This window comes from Electrophorus electricus, chromosome 1 (assembly GCF_013358815.1).
Source record: "Electrophorus electricus isolate fEleEle1 chromosome 1, fEleEle1.pri, whole genome shotgun sequence".
NCBI lineage: Eukaryota > Metazoa > Chordata > Actinopteri > Gymnotiformes > Gymnotidae > Electrophorus > Electrophorus electricus.
The window spans coordinates 17954433-17969432 of record NC_049535.1 but is presented as its reverse complement, the minus strand read 5'-3'; the positions used below and the strand labels follow the sequence as shown (position 1 = coordinate 17969432).

General features: G+C 46.3%; 3 protein-coding genes across 10 annotated transcripts in view; 2 read left to right on the top strand and 1 right to left on the bottom strand.

Moving 5' to 3' along the window:
* The window catches only part of ttc26 (tetratricopeptide repeat domain 26), a 5998-nt gene extending 5624 nt beyond the window's left edge, over nt 1–374 (top strand). Inside the window, exon 18 of the mRNA XM_027021926.2 lies at nt 1–374. This exon is cut by the window's left edge and continues 8 nt beyond it. Within this exon, the coding sequence (XP_026877727.2) occupies nt 1–104 (104 nt within the window). The 3' untranslated portion in view covers nt 105–374.
* Nucleotides 375–828: 454 nt separating this feature from the next.
* On the top strand, nt 829–10853 carry ubn2a (ubinuclein 2a). 6 transcript variants are annotated; one of them, XM_027021951.2, is made up of 17 exons: nt 829–1347; nt 1918–2034; nt 2264–2365; nt 2652–2780; nt 2904–2995; nt 3220–3670; nt 4137–4207; nt 4395–4524; nt 4639–4748; nt 5071–5184; nt 6930–7070; nt 7211–7258; nt 7374–7419; nt 7705–9030; nt 9192–9405; nt 9677–9745; nt 10429–10853. In XM_027021951.2, the coding sequence occupies exons 1-17, from the start codon at nt 1072–1074 to the stop codon at nt 10470–10472; spliced, it is 3480 nt and encodes a 1159-aa protein (XP_026877752.2). In that variant the 5' UTR covers nt 829–1071; the 3' UTR covers nt 10473–10853. The 6 variants fall into 6 exon arrangements, with proteins under 6 accessions (XP_026877752.2, XP_026877751.2, XP_026877750.2 ...); XM_027021950.2 differs by having other exon boundaries at nt 3196–3670; nt 5074–5184; XM_027021949.2 differs by having other exon boundaries at nt 3196–3670.
* A 1913-nt stretch (nt 10854–12766) lies between these two features.
* Nucleotides 12767–15000, bottom strand: part of myh10 (myosin, heavy chain 10, non-muscle) — a 52808-nt gene continuing 50574 nt past the window's right edge. For 2 of the 3 annotated variants that reach the window (XM_035525572.1, XM_035525575.1), the window contains exon 42: nt 12767–14749. In XM_035525572.1, the coding sequence (XP_035381465.1) occupies nt 14614–14749 (136 nt within the window). In that variant the 3' untranslated portion in view covers nt 12767–14613. The remainder of the gene's footprint in view (nt 14750–15000) is intronic. The other variant, XM_035525570.1, reaches the window with a different exon arrangement.

Genomic DNA, 15000 nt, shown 5'->3' with positions numbered 1-15000 from the left:
TGAAGGAAGTGTTGCCCATGCTGCGCATCACTGGCAATCCGCAGGTGGAATACATCATCCGCATCACGAAGAAATGGGCCAAAGACAACAGAGTGGCACTCTGATTTCACACATGCTGTATGACGCACCCAAGCATTCGCTACTATACACGTGATGAATGTTTATTATAAGCAAAAATGTGATCGGTTTTGTAAAATCATTTATCTAAACCTAGGTGATGTGTATTTTATAATTATAATGGAATAGAATCATTCATATTTTTGTAAAGAAAAGCACGAACATGTAAGGTTTTAAAATTATTCTATATAAATGCTTTAAAACCCAGATGCAAATTAATATGCTATCACGTCATTAATAAACATTGTAGCAATGTTTCTCCTTGTCAATGTTTGGAGAAGCATGTCCATTGTGTGTGCAGACCTGGCGCTGCTGTAGTATACTCACTACCCTGACCCACGGCCGCGTCCACCGGGATACTCGGACGGGAATGTTTCACATTTTGCCCTTCATGTCACAGCACATGACACACACACACACACGGTTGTAATAGTTCTCAGTAACTGTGCACTTACAGCACAGCCTTAGTCGCGGATAATAAAAACAGCCCTGTGTGTTACTTTCAATAAATCTGTTTGCGCTTCTGTAACAAACGCTTATTATAGCGTTTGATGGTAGGCGTGGTTTGATTTGCTAGTGGGCGGGGTTTACTTTTGGGTATCGATTGATTGGTTACGGTGTTATCTCGCTTCACGCTGTTTCCGGTTTGTCTTTTCGCGCAGGCGCACTAGTCTCTCCCTGTTATTTTATTTACTCTTTCAAAACCAAGATGGCTGTTCTGAACGCATCGGTCCCGCAGCATAGCAAGTGAAGATGGAAGTGCGGAAAAATCAACTTTTACCCCACCATCTTTTCTCATGTTAGCCCATCCGTAAGGTGCGGAGGATACTCTTGCAACTTGCAAGTCGTTAGATATCCCTTCGCCCTGCTCCGAGCCTGCTCATACCAGATCATTTCAAGTTGCCTGGCGAAGTAGCTCGTGCGTCCAGAGCTTGACACGGGCTGCACATCCAAATGGCCGAACCGAGAAAAGTGCAGTTTGTCACTCTGTCGGCCTTTGCCGGTGGTCCAGGCGCAGAGTCCAGGAAACACCGGCTGGAAGATGAGACCGACATGAACTTTGGCAGAGGCGCGAGGATGGGCGCTTCGGTGACCGGGGCAGCAGGAGGTCGCGGTTTGTTCGACAAAACTGTGAAAAAGAGAACCGTGCGCCTGAGCCTCAGTCTCCCAGAGCCCAGCGACAAGTCCTCGTCCGAGTTCAACTACGGCGAGCTCCTGCGATCTCAACAGGTACGAGCTGCTCTGTGTTTGGAGCGGCTTTGCACTACAATTTAAATGCACTTTGAGGTTTATATTAACGGAGCGCGAGAGCTGGCTGCAACCTTTGAATGTTGCAAAGATACGGCTCGTGAAGATCGTCACTTTGTGCCATGCACGAGCCAGTAGCATGCATAGCTTGCTAATTTAGCTGCTAACTAGAAGCGGCACCGAGAGAGTGCAGAGTAAGTTCACTGAAGGAGCTGCGCTTTCGCTTTATGGTTACTGCAAATGCGTCTGTTTCCTTTGTTTTGTATTGCAAAGGCACCGATGTCATTTCAGCTCAAAGCGTGAAATCTAGCCATCAGGTGCTCGTGAAGAAGTTTTGCGCTTAATGCTTTTGCAGAGATGAACTCTTGACTTATGGTGACCAATGCATTTAATCGGAATACCTGATCGGATATCGACTGATCAGTCACAGCGTTTTGCGCACGTCTGCATAATTTAATCGCGTGACCTACGAGTTCCCCAGAAAGCGACGCATCTTTTATGGGCACGTTCCGCTCATGGCGTGATGGTGTCCGCGTTTGCTGTGCTTCTCAGGCCCAGACGAGTCCGCGAGCTGTTGCACCTGCTCTTGAGCCCACTGATCCATCCAGCGACGATGAAAGGGAGACACCGGAAGCGGAGGCTTTGTCCAAAAAGTTTGATAGCAAATACGTGAGTGACGTTCCGGACCCAGCGTGCTCAGCTCAGTAGATGTTACTAATAAAAATGTGGTTTTGGGCTCTGATCTGAGACCGGTGTTGCTGTCGATTTAGCTTTTGCAGATTGCAGCCGCTGATCCTTGAGTCACTTATCCAGCTGCTTCTCATTTTCTTTGCTCCGCGTGTCGCTCGACATTAGTGACGACGCGTGCTCAGCACGAGCTTGGTTTTGTGCTTTGCAGGGTACTGCAAGCAGGAGAAAACGGAGGGATCGGGTACAGGACTTGATTGACATCGGATTTGGTTATGATGAGAGTGACCCGTTCATAGACAACTCTGAGGCTGTGAGCGGTCTTCTACTCGCGCATGCGCTGTTTGGATGGCCTCTTGCGTTAGGCTGATTGTACATCTGTTGTCAGTTGTGTTTGTTTGGTGTGTTTTGTAATGTTTCTTTCTGTGAAACATTGTGTGTTTTGTTAAAGGCATACTACTACTACTTATAATAATGACAACGACAATAATAATAATATAATAATGATTATTATTATTGTTGGTATTATAATTATTGCTAGTTTTTATGATGAACTGGGGAAAGTGTAACACTAGTGCTGTTTTTGCTGTTGGTTGCAGTATGATGAGCTTGTTCCAGCATCTCTCACCACCAAGCTGGGAGGTTTCTACATCAATACGGGCACTCTGCAGTTTCGGGCAGCCTCCGAGTCCGAGGGCGAAGATGTCGATAAAGACAAGCACACAGGGGTGAGCGACCCCCCCCCCCCCCCCAAACCAGCCCGCACCAGTCGAGGACTCAAAAGAAGCCTTGTGTAGCTCCACAGGTGAGATTTAACAGCTGCTTTAAAAGGTTTTTAATGCTTTCTGCAGGAGGGGGAAGACCAGGATCTGAAGAAGAAGAGGAAAGATGGCGCCAGTCTGGAAGTGAAGAAACCGCGGAAAAACCGACTGCCCAAACAGGGGTGAGACCTGAGCTTTGGCAAAAAAAAAACCAAGTAAAATTAACATTAACATCTGTGTTGCCTGTGCTTTAGTAACACATGCATGATTTGACTTTGGACAAAAGGCCCAGTGCTATAGGGTCCAAGGAGGTTTGGTGTTCCGTTTTTGCCTTGTTGTTGATTGTTGTCATGGTTACGGTTGCTGTGCTGCCCTGCTGCAGCACACTGGGCCTGAATATCCACAGACCAGAGAAGAAGAGGAGAAGGAAGCCGATGAAGGACTCTCTCTGTCTGGCTGCCATGCTCCGCCGCTTCACCCGCGAGAAGGAGGAGATGCACAAACACGGCCTGGCCGCGGCCAGCAACTCGCTCCACCCCCAGCTCCACCACATCCACACCACCAATAATGACACGCTGCTCGCTGACCTGGCCGCTGACCCTGCCATGATGTCACTGCTGACCTCGGCGAATGAGAACGAGTTGCAGGACCTCCTGAGCGACCTGGATTTCAGTGTGCTGGACACTGGGCCGCAGCCCCCTGCCGTGGCCAGGGAGAACGGCCAGCTGGCCAGTGGCGTGGGGCCGAAAGTGGGAGGAGGGGCGCTGAGTCGGGGGCAGGTGGGGCTTCTCTCTCCCCCTCCCCTGCCTGATGGTCTGCCTGCCCCCCTCGTCAAGCGCATCGAAGACCTGCGTTCGGTAAGGCCCACTGTCATGGTGCTCAACACCCCTCAGCCCTGGGCAGCTCAACTCAGCCGTAGGAGTGTACCGTTGACTGAAGTTCAGATGATTTTACCTCATTCTGCACTTTGTGGACATGTTTTAGCAGGAGGGCGGAGAAGGAGAGGGGGAGAGAGAAAGGGAGACAGAGAAAGAGAGGACACAGACAGAGAGAGAGAGAGGAAGAAGGAAGTGGGTGTGTCTGTTTGATCTGAGCTGTTCAGTCAGGTGTTCAGCTTTCTCGTGCACCACTGATTTATTGGAAGCCCTGCTGAGAGACAGTGATGGCTAGAACAGTGTGTGTGGGATTACTGTGGTGTGTGTGTGTGTGTGTGTGTGTGTGTGTGTGTGTGGGATTACTGTGGTGAGTATAATTGTGTGTGTGTGGTAGGTAGTTGAACAGGTCTTTACTGAATACTAAATCTGCCTTTCTGTTCAACTTCAGGCATCACGACAGTTTGACCAAGAGGGCAGGAAGAAGTTTTTCACTTTGGACATGAATAATATCTTACTGGAGTGAGTAGACTGCAGTCTCCTCCTGTCTGAGCTCGTTACACCCTGCACCCACACTGCTCACCATGATGGAACAAGTGTTGGAGTTTTGTTTTGATTTCGCATGATCTTGAGGATGTCTGACTACAACACCTTAAGGTGACATGTTACTCACTGAAGCTGGCTCTCTCTACTGTGTGTGTGTGCGCAGTATTGAACTACAGGTGCAGGAGCAGCCCCTCTCTGTGCGCGCTGACGTCTACTCTCACCTGGAGGCGTTTGTGCCCTGCAATAAGGAAGCTCTGCTCAAACGCCTCAAAAAGCTTAGTCTCAACATCCAGGTGGGTGGAGCTTAATGTGACCAGGATTCTTCTGTGTATCAACTAAAACTATCAAAGAATTAAACAATTGCTATGTTGAGTCTGTTTACTTACGTGTGTGTGTGTGTGTCTCAGGACGACCGTCTGCGTACCCCCCTTTTGAAGTTGAAGCTGGCTGTGTGTAGTGTGATGCCAGAACAAACTGCTAGATACAACATGGACTGCATGGCCAAAGTGGCAGCCAAGTATGAGCATCACCTCCTTCCACTAACTCTGCCTCTCCCCTCCTATAAACTATAACACCACCTCCCTCCTTCTCTACCGCTCCTCACCTCTCACCTCTAGATGGCTAACATTCATTTTTCAGCTACCTTTACTGGAGCTTTAAAGTTCTTACCAGTAGATCACTGATGGCCAACGGTCTCAGTAGAGGCAGAGTGACAGTGGCAGGCTAAAGTGTTTATTCTCCCATACAGGACCTTTAACAAGAGCAGGTCTTTGAGTGTCCTGCCCACTCAGAAGTGTGTGTGTGTGTGTGTGTGTGTGTGTGTGTGTGTGTGTGTCCAGCAGGCAGCAGATGGAGGAAGGAGAGCGGAATGGTTCGGAGGAGGAGGAGGAGGAGAGAACGGGGAAGAGGGTGATAGGGCCACGGAAGAAGTTCATCTGGGATGACAAACTCAGGTGAGAAGCCTCTCCCACATCCCTCTCCTGTTTTAGGTTCTGGTTTGGAGAGCTCCGGTGTGGCTGTTGGAGATCTACTAATACATGTTCAGGTATTAGCTTTAGCCTTTCCACCCCTGTGAGGTAACTGTGCACCTAACATCTCTTGAACGTTAGGCTGAGTGTGTTTTGTGTTGACAATACAGCAGAGGCCACTTTTGAGAGGCAGAACAGGCTTTGGTTTCAGTCAACACTGAAAAACAACCCCATTTGGATTACAGTGTTTAATTGTTACAGAATCTTTTGGTAACACTTTACACTTTCCCTCAAATCCATCGTTGGCTACAGTGTGAGGAAGTAACTGTATTGCAGGGCTGTAGTACCATGTGTCAGAGTGCTGATCCTCTGTACTGCACTGATGTGTCCACTAGCCTTGCCTTGATCCAGCCTCATGAAGCTCTGCCAGGGGTGGCGTGCTCCCAACATGGATTCACCAGCTAAAATGAGTGTTTCTGCAGCTTTGTCAGCAATTATTAAAGAGTGGTGATGTTCCAGGTACATGAAAATAGACAAATCTCATTACCCCTTCCAGAAAGATCTGGAGCATCAGGTTTCGGTGAACAGCCCTGATGTCTTCTCATGTAAACAGAGAGGGTGACTTAAAATGCATATCCTGGTGCTGTAGCAAAGGAGATGTGCGTGTCTGAGTTTGTAAAAGCGGTGGAAACCCTCGGGATGCCTGCTGCCCCTCTGTGAGGAAATAACTGCTCACGTTCACCAGCCTGGACTTTATGCCAGGGTGAATTTTCTGGGGTTTTGCTCTGATTTTAACACAGACACATTCTCCTTTGCAGCGTCTTGGAATTTCTAACAAATCGCCATCAAAGGGTTAATATTAATGGCAGTGCATCAGAGTGAATAACGCATCCCTTGCAGTGCATATCTATACTAATAATTTACACATTTGTGAACTTTTTTTTTTTTTTTTAATGAGCACAAATCTTTTGGTGATGTAGAATATTTAAAGCACACCTCTGACTTCCAGAACTGGCGTTTGGATATTAACAGGGGTTAGTACGAGCAGAAGTCACACCACTCGTCACCCTCCTGTGGTGATTAATGGGGTGACTGAAATTGTTTCCAGGTCCAGTTTCCTTGGTACAGTTGTAGATAACTGCCTAGGATTTGAGGAAAAATGCGATTTTATTTATAAAAGAGCCTTTTTGGTTTTATCTCTGGTTAAGGTGCTGGACTAGTATTTAGAAGGTTGCTGGTTCAAGCCCCACCACTGCCAGGTTGCCTCTGTTGGGCCCCTGAGCAAGACCCCTAACCCTCAGTTAATCAAATTGTAATCAGTACTTGTGCGTCTTTGGATAAAAGCGTCAGATAAATGTCATAAATCTAAACCTGTCTGTAATGGAATGCTTATGAGAAGAGTGCACTTGGAAGAAGATGGGGGGAAAATGCATCCCGTCATCCCCTTTACCCACAGCTTGATCCGCTAACATCTGGCAGGATGCTAAGGGCCACAATGAATATTTCCAGGAGGTCATTCCTACCAAGCGCAGTGGAAAGCATGAATGTTCAGAGTGTGGAAATGAGTCAGTATTTGGGTAGTTGTGTAATCTTGTTAATTGTTTTGTATACTTTTAATGCCACTAGTAGCAGTAGACAAATCTCCATATTGTTGACAATGAAAAATTAATGTGAGTAAGGTTTTGATTCGTTGTTATCCATTGTTACTTTTGTGTGCGCGTGCGCTGCAGGAACCTGCTTTGTAACCTGGTTCGGGTAAAGCTGAAGTGTTTTGAGCAGGAGCAGTGCTCTCTCTCTGTAGAGGACTACCTCAAAGCTTTCTTGGAGAATGAGGTCAAACCTCTCTGGCCCAAAGGCTGGATGCAAGCCAGGTGAGTGAGAGTGTGTGTGTGTGTGTGTGTGTGTGTGTGAGAGTGTGTGTGTGTGTGTGTGTGTGTGTGTGTGTGTGTGTGTGTGTGTGTGTGTTTTGCCGCAGTCAAAACTGGTAATGTGGTTTTTGGGTTCCTGACAGGATGCTGTTTAAGGAGAGCCGTACAGTACACGGACACCTCACAGGCCTGTGAGTCCACCTGCTCTGCCGAACCCCATCCACTCTGCTAAACCCCACACTTGCTGGGTTTTGCATTTTCTGATTTTTCTTCATGTGTTGTGACTGCAGTCTCTCCTTTTTTCAGGGGCAAGAAGAGAATAGTTCCAACCCCCAAACCCACTAAAGTAAAGGTGCGTGTATATTAACTATCTCCTTACCACCCATAACTCATCCGGAAAAAGTCTTTAGGATTGCATAACCAAAATGTCTTTGTTTAGCTTTTCTCAGGTCATTGTTCTGTTGTTGCAGACTGTAGGATTCTCTGCTTTATAATACAATTGCATTTTGCCAAACTTTCAATAATAAATTAGGCTTACTGAGTCTGATTAATAACACACTTCTGTCCTAGTCCCTTGAAGCCCTTCAACACTCAGGAGTGTTTGAGTGTACGTTTATTAGAATGTTTCATTTCCCAGGAGGTGGGATGGACCCAGCGAGCGTCCCTGGCACTAGACCCCGCCTCTGCATCTCCAGCACTGCTCACGCCTGTGCGCCCGCCCCCCTCCCCTCCCTCGGAACCCATCTGCTTGTCAGACTCGCTCGACGAGGACCTGGCTACCAACTCGCTGGACTCCATAGCTCATGCCCTCTCCCTCCTCAACAAAGCAGCCAATGGTGTGAACCTCAGCTCCGCACACACTTCTAGCTCTCCACCCAGAGCTCTGAGCTCCTCCTCCACCGGAGTCGGCCACTACTCCTCCCCGCTCCCTCACACAGAGAGCCCTGCCCTATCTCTGTCCACCTCTCCCGTCACTTCCTGTCCCCTCTCTTCCACATCGCCGGCATTGTCAGGACGGATGGAGACCTTCTCCGGACTGAAAGATATTGGGTGTCTGCAGAGAAGGCCAGTGACGTCTGGGGGAAGGTCCAGTGTCTCGAACATGAACGCTACACCCCCTGCCAAGCCTCGCCCTCCCCCAACTGCCTCACCCCTGCTCCCCCCACAGCAGAGGGCTTTTGGGGTGATGGGAATGAAACCTGGTCACAGTACACCACCTACAGGTCAGCTGAAGAACTCTGGAAGCAAATCTGCGGATGGTTGCAGCGGCATGGCGGCTGTCTCGCAGACATCGCGTGTGAACTCTCACCTGAATTGCTTGAACTCCAGAAGCCCTCAGCAACCATCACGGGTGCCGAGCTCCCCCTCCCAGTCTCCCACGACCCCATCACCCTCTCCCCTCCTCCCCCAGAGCAAAGCCCCGCCCCTGGCCCACCCCCAGCCAGGATTCATCACGCCAATGCAGGCCACGCTCACCAAGTCTTCCCACAGCAGCAGCTCTCCCATCATAAAGCTCACGCACCGTCCTCCAGCTCCCACGCCTCCTCCTGTCTCCTCCCCCTCCCCTTCCCCCTCCCTCTCCCTGGCCCATTCCCGGTCCCAGATCCTCACACAGCCTCTCCAGTACAGTCCCAAGAGCCCAGGTTTCAGACCGCCATTCAGCGTGCCTGCCCCGAGCTCAGCAGTGAAACCCAGCGCTGGCCAGCTGAGCTACAGCTTTGCTGGTGGGCAGAAGTCCATCAGTCCTCTTGGGAGTTCTGCAGGCATTACCAACCCCAGCTCCATAGCCACATCCCACACCACTGGCTTCCATGACAATAACACCTCCCCCTCTGCTGTCTCGACCAACCATGGACATAGGCAGAAACCTGTGGGAGGAGCTAGTCAGAGTGCCAAGACTTCGGCCAGTCGAGTGTCGGCCATGGGACTGCCCCCTCCATCTGACTCCTCCCTCTTGTCCCAGGTACAGGTGCCGTTTTTCCCTTTCAGTAATTTTTTTTATATATATGTATATTACTGATTTGATTGAAGTCAAAGTATAAACTGAAGTATAAACTCACCAAATGCAGTTCAGTGAAGTCTCTCTTCTCATTAAGGCATCATAAATTCTGCCCCTGCCACCAGGTGACGTCAGCAGCAGGTGGAAGTCTCCTGGGCTCAGTGGGGGCATCTCTGCCGCTGGGCTTTGGGATGTTGGGTGGTCTGGTGCCTGTCTCATTGCCCTTCCAGTTCCCACCACTGCTGAACTTTGCGCCGCCTGGCCCAGCCACGCCCACACCTGGGTGCAGCACGGGTGGAGCCTCACCCGCCTCAAACTCAGGATACGGACTGACTCAGAGTGAGTAACAGTGTGTAGTTTTGGTTCCGTGTGTTTGAACAGTTGCACCCCTATTTCCTGTGTGTGTGTGTGTGTGTGTGTGTGTGTGGGGTGGGGGGGGGGGGACGACTCTCTGGCTGCTGGTGTGAGCTTGACTCCTGTCTTATCTTTCTCCTCACACCTCCTTCTGGATCTCTCTTCTGCTTTCTCCATAATTTTCCCTTTCCATCTGTGTGGGGGTCCTCGTGCCTCATCCTGTCTTCTCCTCTCTGCCCGTGTCCTTTCCCCCCAGATCTGTTTAAGAGTTTGCAGTCAGGTGTGCAGGCTGCTCTACCTCCTCACCTACAGCTTGCTTTCTCAGGTAAACCACTTACTGCTCTCTCTCTCTCGCTCGCACTGCAGATCTCTGTTAACCTTCTCTGAGCTTTGATCCTCCAACAATGTCCTGTGCTTCATATAGGGAACAGTGAATGTTGTTTAGTGGGTATAGTGTTTGCACATCCTGGTTGCTTTGGCCCCTGTATTTGAGCCTTCATTTTATTCTACATGGACTCTGACCTGATCCAGCTCAACAAGGCCTTCACATGTAGCCAGTGAGTTTAACTGGGTGTACTGCTGCAGGAAATGCCAGATCCAGGATCAGGAAATTTTAAATACGATTAAAGCAGTTTTTGGATCCTGGAACTGGTAGATCTCTCATGTATTACAGCTCTCCTCCCACTCCCAAAGGTCACATGGACACACAGAAAGCTGTGGTATTTGTTTGGCATTTGCTCCTGTGATTAATGTAGAGATATTTACTATTCTAATTTACAAAGCAAGTGCCTGTTTTCTTTGGTCTAAAATATTCCATATAAACGTCAGGAGTAGCGGTCATGTATGTATGTATGTATGTATGTATGTCAGAAACATTACCCACTAATAAAAATAAGGTCATCAGGTCCGTCTTTTTTCCATTTTCCAGTGGGAATACTATGTTGAAAATCCCTCGGGCATGATATGACAACCCTTAAAAATGAGTTTTTATTTTTCCTCTCGTTGTAGATACGAACCAAAGCCAGGCAGATGTGAAAAGGAAGTCCCACTGACCGAGCGCGACCAGAATGTACTAGTCAACATCCAGTCAGCTGACATTAAATAGATAACATTGTCTTATTGGTTATTAGATTAAAAACTAGAAGTAAGGAACTGAGTTTTGCTTCCATTTTGGGTGGAGCATTTGGACCTAGCTGAACAATGACCCATTTCTCCAATTAAGGACATTTTCCACATATTGATTAGTGTTCTGGCGTGATTGGAGGAGTGAATGGGTTGTATCTTTTTAATTTTGTCAATATGTTTACACAAGACCTTAATCACTGTGGAAGGAGTGGGTTGGTTGGTAAGAAACATAATTTGTACTTGCGTTTCTGTGTCTGATAGAAACATGATCTATATGTAGGTCGTCTTTTTTTTTTTTTTTTTTTGGGACTAAGAGATACAGGAGATGTAACATTTTCCTCTACAGACTGTTAAAGCAGTAGCTATCAATAACAAGTGGGTCAATTATTTATATAGGTTTTTGACACCGACACATTTTGGGCTTGTTAGTGGAAAAAATGGGTATGTACATAAAATATATCTATCTATAGCTATCATTTTTATATATATATATATATATATATATATATATATATATATATATATATATATATATATATAAAATAAAATGACACACACACACAAACAAATATATGCTATATTTCCAGGTGAGTATGAATGGTGTGAGACTGTATATCCCTCTTTCACAGTGTTTTTGGTGCTGTCGATCACACTGGACCTTGTTATGAAAGGGGAAAAAAACTTGAACTCCACAAGTTCCTTTTATCGTGCGTGTGTGAGGGGAATGAGATTGTAGCCTACTTGAACTTTTTATTTTCTGAAGGATTTTATGGTTCACAGTGCAAAACTCCAAACACTTTCAAAAAACAGAAACGCCTTAGTTTGTGAGGTTTAACTAACTATGCAGGACGGTAAATGCTTCAATGCAAAAACACAAGCTGTTGCTTAGCTTGTCTCTTTTGGCCAGCTGTTAACATGTCCCAGAAAGCTGTTCTCTTTGTGTATGGTGTGTGTGTGGGGAGGGGGGTTAGGAGGCTGCTGTGTAATTCTCTTCCTATGTTTGGCCCACCTACTCTGCTCATGAGCTGAGCTCACCTCTCAGATATACCTCCTCCTAAGATCAGTTCTTCCTTGTTGTGCTGTGGCCTCAATCTCCCTGGTCTCCATTTTCTCAGTCCTGTCCAAGCCTCCATTTTAAGAAAGTATTTTAGGGAAGGGTGGAATTCAGTGATGGCACCAAAGATTAGACTGAACCTCAGTCCAACTGTGTGCATATGTTTGTATGGATTTAACTCAAGCCTGTCCATATCCGATCACTGTAACATCTCTAGAATAGCTGACCTAAACGTGCTCTTGAGTTGTCTGTATGTGGATATTGTGGTGTACAAAATTTTAAAAGTTTATATCGTTTTTATTTCTAAAATGGCTGACTTGGAGTAATTTTTTTTTTTTTTTTGGTTTTTTTTTTGGACGTAGATTCATTTTGTCTGTGATTCTGTAATAAAACTTGTCATTTGTCATTAGTCTCATGTGAGTATGGTTTTGTACTTAGTTTATCAAATTAATGCATTAAACTCAAACTGGCCTCATTCAAACTCAATTCATCTTAACTGGTCCAAGACCAGTGGTATCCTGCACATTTCATTTTATCAACATCTTTATCAGCATATTAGACTAAAGTAACAAGGCTTTTAAAGACCTGTTTGAGGGGCCTTGAATTCTGTCCTTACATTTTCACATGGAAATCCACTGGAGTGGTGAAGTCTCACACTTCAAGATCATGTCCCAGTTTAAGTATGGATTAAAAAGGTTACACAATCTTGAGTCAGTCAATTTTGAACAAGATTTCTGATTCTACACTGAACTTAAAAGTAAATATCTTGCATATTTCTTAAAAGGCTCTAGGCAAATGTACTATTTATTTCTCTCTAAATCTCTTACCAAGTAACAGCATGTGAGAACTCTAGGTCACAGAGCCTGCGCAGCACCTTCATCACTGACCAGCGCGCTCCTCAATACAACGGCATAGGCCAGATTTCCTCCATTGTGCAACTGCAGCAGTTTACGTGATTGGTCTGTACATGCTCCATGCATGTGGTTACACACTTTCTACCAAGTAAATACTGGATAAGCACCAGGTGTCAAACACTGACAAATGTTAAAACCATATTTCTTCTATAATGAAGGTTTTATTTTTTTCCTTTACAAAAATCACCATTGTCTAGAAATACAGTAACAGTATACAAGATAAAAGGAGTGATATTTTCAGTTGAATGTCTGGTTGTCAACAGCCAGTCCAATAATAAGAGTGATAATAGCAATAATAATAGTTACTAAAATGGTGGCCAATAAAGCTTTTAACCAAATGAAATTCTGCATGTGCCCCTGCAGAAGACACCAACCCCTTGAGGAAACACGGAAGCTGAACTGAAGCTGGCCCATGGCTTACTCAATACTGGGGAAATTAGAGCCATATAAACGATATGATTCAAAGCACAGTAAAATACAAAACAAAAAGGGTTATGTAGTTTTTTTATTATTCTTGTATGGATTTGCCAGTTCTGCCTTCACGTTAGCTTTGCACTTGCATACACATTACAGATGCACCATGCATCATTACCCATGGATATTTTCTTAATTAGTGACTAAGGCACTTTTTAAAGAAAAATTATTAAATACTAACATTGGAGCAGGTAAGTAGTTTTTAAATGGATCATCTTTCTTCTAATACTGATGGGAGCAGTATTTGTAGTGTTGAAGACGACGCCAGTGCAGCGCTCGGGATGCTGGATCTGCACGATTCTGCTTCGCTTCAGACTGAAGCCCAGAGGAGCTCCAGCTCTCTGGTCCAGTGACGTGCCTGTGAAGAATCGTGTTCAACAGCAGAGTTCCAGTCACATCCAGCACTGACAGAGATGGTCCTGGATTCCTCTCCTGTTCCCTTTAGTGTCTCAGAGTGTCTGATAAAGCAGCTCAATGTTTCCTTTCTTCCTTCACAATTTTAAATGAAACATAGTTAAAGAATCTCCATAAAGGAAAAAAAAAGGGGGGGGAAATGCCTTTGTTGTTGTTCCTTACATGCACATTCTCCCAGCACATACATTTATTTCCAGTTTGAGTGGCCTTGTATGGCTTATACTAATGTGTGCAGTTAAAAAGCATTTTGCAGTTACATCCAATTTCATCCTAGTCAAATACTCCACTCAACCAATAAACCTCCAGAAATGCTTCCATGAATCTCCCAAATCTAGTTGAATGAGAAATCGAAGACACCGAGAGTGGACAGAGGTCGCAGTAGCTCCCCCAGCACTCTCGGCTCCGTCTCTAAAGGAGGGGGCAGAAGGACAAGGCTTTTTCACAGTTTTTCCATTTCCAGTTCCATTGGGAGCAGGCTGGGTTCAGCTGCTCACTGTGGGTTTAGCTTCAGTTTATTATTATTACTATTATTATTATTATTATTATTATTATTATTATTATTATTATATATATATTTTAAATGTTGGCTTGAGGAGAATGAAATGAGCTGTCCATGCCCAGAGTCTCTCATATACTTTTGCCAGCCCATAATAATCTGAACCTGCTTCACTGGAGTGTTGCATCAGACACTAATGTCAAAAGCTAGTAATGTTGCTTAAGCTAAGCAGTGGCTTTAGCGTTATTTAATGAGACTTGAGTGATGCCACTGTTGCTTGTGTATGAACGCGATCGCACAAAAATTCGACATGTATAATGCACTTGTACCTATATAGTGATTCTTAAGCAATTATCAAGGCTAACGTTACAATAAATCGCTAATGAGAAGTCGTCCACTGAAGCTTGCCACATTGGAGTAAGGCAGCGTTGAGGCTCACCTGGTAGGAAGGGACTGATGAGTGTCAGTGTTAAATTATGCTCACTGTGGCTTCTGGACAGCTGCAGAATACTGTGTGTGTCTGTGTGCGCGTGTGTCTGTGTGCGCGTGCGTCTGTGTGCGCGTGCACGCACACTGAACCTTGCTCCTCGAGTCTACTGGCCAGGCAGCAGGGTGGGAGAGAAAGGGTGAGGCTTTGAAATGAGTTTTTTGTGTGCTGACTGGTTTTGGGAAAGAGGGTGTTCTAGCAGTGCAGAACCACAGGAGGGCGCTGTATTCTACTCAGGCTGGGCAGGCTGGCTCTCGTTCACATCGCTGGCTTTGCTGTCTGCGTCGTCATCAGAGATCTCACCCTCCATCTGCAGCTGCCTGCGTCCAGAACGACCTGAAGGGAAACTCACAGGACCTCCCCTCCTGGGGGAATGACCAGACCCAGACACACCCCCACACACTTACTAAGGGCTGAAAAACATCTAAACAGTTCTTTCACAGATTAAAGCAGCACTAGCTGAAAGACAGGTCTGATAAATTTGAAAGCAGCCACCAAGTCAAGAGGACAAACTATTCTTAAACAGGGTCCTGCTGCTGCTGTCACCACACAAAGCAGGAGACATTCATTCAGAATTCGGCTGACTGCTCAGCTTTGGCAGCAGGTTGGCAGACCA

Excerpts from the sequence above, each read along its gene's own strand:
- ubn2a (XM_027021949.2), top strand. The coding sequence starts at position 1,072 with ATGGCCGAACCGAGAAAAGTGCAGTTTGTCACTCTGTCGGCCTTTGCC. Across the intron at positions 7,071-7,210 it reads AAAGGCTGGATGCAAGCCAG|GATGCTGTTTAAGGAGAGCC; the intron begins GTGAGTGAGAGT and ends GGTTCCTGACAG. Across the intron at positions 7,420-7,704 it reads CCAAACCCACTAAAGTAAAG|GAGGTGGGATGGACCCAGCG; the intron begins GTGCGTGTATAT and ends TTCATTTCCCAG.